Raw genomic sequence first — 3,917 nt, forward strand, 5'->3', positions numbered from 1 at the left:
TGACCAGTCGTTCAGTTGACCAGTCGTTCAGGTGACCAGTCGTTCAGTTGACCAGCCGTTCAGGTGACCAGTCGTTCAGGTGACCAGTCGTTCAGTAAAATGGAGGTTGTGGTTTAGTAACAAGACCTGAGCCGGTCTGGTGAGACCTCCACAGGAACCGAGCAGCTAAAGTTCGGCCTCTTGGTTTTAACTTCACGCTTTCTGTCCTGCAGAGACCTGCAGTCCAACCTGGAGCAGCCGGCCGTCGCCAAGGTAACCAGGATCCCCGTGGTACCGGACCGGGCACGTGACCCAGCACAGCACGCCCAGCAGCCGAGTTCTTCTCCCCTCCTGTCCCACAGCCAGCCGCCTCAGCGGGGGGTCGGCCTGCTGCACCCCCAACACATGGCTCCATTCCACAGACAACCGTTCCACCCCGGTCCATTTCTGGGGCAACCCCGTCCTCTGGGGGGGATCAGAACCTTCATGGGGCCCACACACCTCTGGCCTGGAGGTCTAACTCCCACCGGCGGGCCTCTGGTCTGGGGCTACCAGCAGACCGGCATGGACTTCCTGGGAGGGTTTTACGGTCCTGCAAACCCGGGGGGCAACATGTACAGGGGGGCCCGGCCAGGAGGAGGTTTTAATGGGATGTAGGGGTCCATCTGATCCGAGGACGTCCCCCGCCTGCTGCTCAGGAAGTCGAACAGAACCCAGAACTTTAAGAACGTTTTGAAAGAACTCACTTTCTGGTTCTGTAACGAACGTTTGGACGGTTTCTGAACTCCAGTTGTTCCAGGAAACGAGCCGAGAAACGAAAAACAAACAAACAAACAAACAAAACAAGCACAGGTTCAAAAAAGAAACAGCTGACGAGGCGTTAACGAGGTTCTGCTCCTCCGCGCTGCAGATTGAAGCTCAGATTTTATTAGAACTCACGAGCTGTATTATAATCTGTAAATAATAATCTGCAGAAAACAACAAGGAGCGTTTTTGTTTTCCTTCAGATTTGTATTTTATTTGTTCTGATTAGATTTGTGTTTGACAAAAGGCCGTCGTCAGTCACGATGTTTGGTTTTCGTTTGAAGAAGCAGAAAACGACCTGGAGACGATTCATGTTCGGACTTTAACGCAGCTCAGGAACAAGTTTTTAGTATTTAAAGTGCGACGCGGTGATTCGGCGATGTCGTCGTCGTTTTTTGGTCATAAAGAGCGACTGTCAGATCTGTGAGCCTCGATGAAGAGACGAAATAATCTTATCTGCAGATTAATTTTTTTTACCTGGAAATAAAATCACACCTGCGGCGGTTCGGTCTCAGCCCGCACAAAACAGCCGTCGTGTATGCGTTAAAGTGACAGTTCAGATCTTTTAAAGTCCAATTGTGAATAAACGAGTCTACCTGTTACAGGAAGTGCTTCCGAAGACGCCAGTTTGAAAAAAAAGCTTTTATTTCTGTACGTGTTGACTAGCTAACGGCTAGCCCGAGCTGCTAACGTCCACAAACATCCCGTCTTCAGAATTTAGCGTCGGTTCATTCCAGCTGTTTCATAAAACGTTGCATTACTGCCAGCAGCAGCAGCAGCTAGCTGCGGCACTTCCTATGCGTTTTGAGGCGCTCGGAGGACTATCTGCAGCAGGTAAGATATTAACTGTTCATAATTCCACTTTAAAAGATCTGAACACATCAGAAGACCTGGTTCTGACTCGGGGAGACCCTGTTCTGGCCGAAGGGTCTGGTCCTGATGGGACCAGGAACTTCTCAGACCTTCTCGTGTTTTATCGCAGCCGTCCGAAGACAAGCTCAGACCAGGAAATAAAAAAAGTCTGAGGGTTCTGGATCGGCCCTCCACCTTCACGGTTTGACCGACGCAGTTTTCTTCTTGAGGAAAACAAAAAGGAAGTTTGTTTTTCCGGACGCTCGTCAGGATTTAAAAGATTTGTTTTCCTAAAGACATGGACTGAAACTAGAAGCTGTAAAATAATCCGACGCGTCGCGCACGTCTTCCACCTGTAAAAAGTCCTCGTGTGTCCTGAATGTTCGGCTCATGTTTGTGTTCAGTTTTATGTAGAGAAACTTAAACTGGTTTTTAACTTAAATACATTTTTATGTTGTTTTTTCTACATCAGCATTTTGTAATAAAATGACCTTTAAAAGAAGAAGTATTTTTTATTCAGGGTTTTATGTGAGAATTTCTCATCTATCTATTGATTGAAACATTTCTAAACACCCAGATTTTATTTCCATTAGATACATTTTATGAATTAGCACACGGGGCAACATACGGCTCGAGGGCTAAACGTGGCCCCTGGACCATCTTCATCCGGTCCGACGACTTTAAAACAAGTTGTTGAAAAACTGAATTTTATCAATAAAACTTGAGAAAGCCTAAATTAAACATCTTGGACAAATCTGCTACAAGGAAAAGCCTAAAGTATTTTTTATATAACTTATTAGGCAGATGTTCGGTTGCTGTAAACATCTGTTTGATCCTCTGGAAGAAGAATTGTTGCAAACTCCAGATTTAAAATCTTATTTTACTGTTCAGAAAAAACATTTTAAAATTTACTCAAAAAAACAAAACGCACTCTGAGGATGTCGCCGACTGCCTCTCGTCTGCGATTAGTGTTAGCAAAATATTTGAAGAACCAGCAGACGAGATGTCATGAAGTCATCCCTGAACTACAACTGATCCCCTCCAAGAGTTTATCAAATCCAAGATGGCCGCTGCAGCTAAACACAAATATGACTTAAGTTTAAACTAAGATTTAAAAAAGCTTAAAGTATAAACTTTTATGTTTGTTTGTCTAAATATGAACGAATGAAACTGACGTTTTAATTTTTACATTTCTCGATTACAGACCTGAAAACTGGAGAAAATAAATAAATTACACTGATTTGGGTCTTTTCTAAAAAGAAAACGTAAAATAAAAACTAGAAAAGTTCAGTTTTCACCTCATTAAAACTTTAAAACTAAATAAATTCAATCTGCTCCGTCAGTACAGACCATTTTATTAAAATACACAAATGTTTTCAATAAATCACAAAAAGCTTTAAAATAAAGTTTAGAGTAAAAAAAATGGTTTAATTTTAATGTTTTAAATCAAAAGATCAGATTTCAGTGAAATGTTCGTTGTTTATTAAGAATAAAAACAAAGAACCATCGTTACAGAACAAACATCGAGCTCGTCGGCAGGATAAATAAAAAAACGACTTCAACTCATAATTTATTTAAGATGGATTCTGTTACTGATCTGAAGACGAGACCTTCCATCTAAAACTGAACCCATGAAGACGGTTCTAACTTGGACGGGTCCAGAAAACAGGTTTCAGTGAGGTAGAACTGGTTTTTCCTTCCTGCAAATCAAAAATAGACGTGAGGCTGAAACCCTGAAAGACTTTGAGGGAGGATCTGCAGGACCAGAACCAGGACCAGGAGGTGGATCAAGGGACGGGGGCGGAGCCTGGTTCAACTTGTTACACTCAGGTTCGTAACGTCAAACAGTCTCCCACCTCACCTAAAGGGATAGTTCTGATCTCCTGAACCGGGGATCCACGAAGAACCTTCATCTGAGCTTTCAAACAGGTGTTGACACTTTTGTCTCTTTCCTACAGATTCTCCAGACAACACCTCATCACGTGGTGCCAGCATTACTAACGTCTCATTTAACCACCACCAACATCTGCAGAGAAGAACTCGTGGACGATCTGCGGTCCAAACACGAGATGGACGAACGTTCAGGATCAAACAACGATACAAATGTTCCTGGATTAAACTGAAGTGCTCGTTTCTACCTGAACCTCTGGAATGGAATTAAAATACAACGTCTCAAAACACTAATTTTACAGCCTGATGTAGTCATTCGTGGATGCTCTCAGACGCTCCCTGATGCTCGCTCCCTGATGCTCTGACGCTCGTACTCTCCGACGCTCTCATGC

General features: G+C 43.6%; 2 protein-coding genes across 2 annotated transcripts in view; both read left to right on the forward strand.

Annotated features, from left to right (window-relative positions):
- Positions 1 to 916, forward strand: part of tasora (transcription activation suppressor a) — a 34,153-nt gene extending 33,237 nt beyond the window's left edge. Inside the window, exon 28 of the mRNA XM_037679002.1 lies at positions 213 to 916. Coding sequence (XP_037534930.1) covers positions 213 to 636 — 424 coding nt within the window. The 3' untranslated portion in view covers positions 637 to 916. The remainder of the gene's footprint in view (positions 1 to 212) is intronic.
- Positions 1 to 3,917, forward strand: part of LOC119412013 (gastrula zinc finger protein XlCGF57.1-like) — a 520,281-nt gene that overhangs the window by 374,772 nt on the left and 141,592 nt on the right. The window lies entirely within an intron of this gene.

The sequence above is a fragment of the Nematolebias whitei genome, chromosome 7 (assembly GCF_014905685.2).
Source record: "Nematolebias whitei isolate Nwh7 chromosome 7, NemWhi1, whole genome shotgun sequence".
Classification (NCBI taxonomy): domain Eukaryota; kingdom Metazoa; phylum Chordata; class Actinopteri; order Cyprinodontiformes; family Rivulidae; genus Nematolebias; species Nematolebias whitei.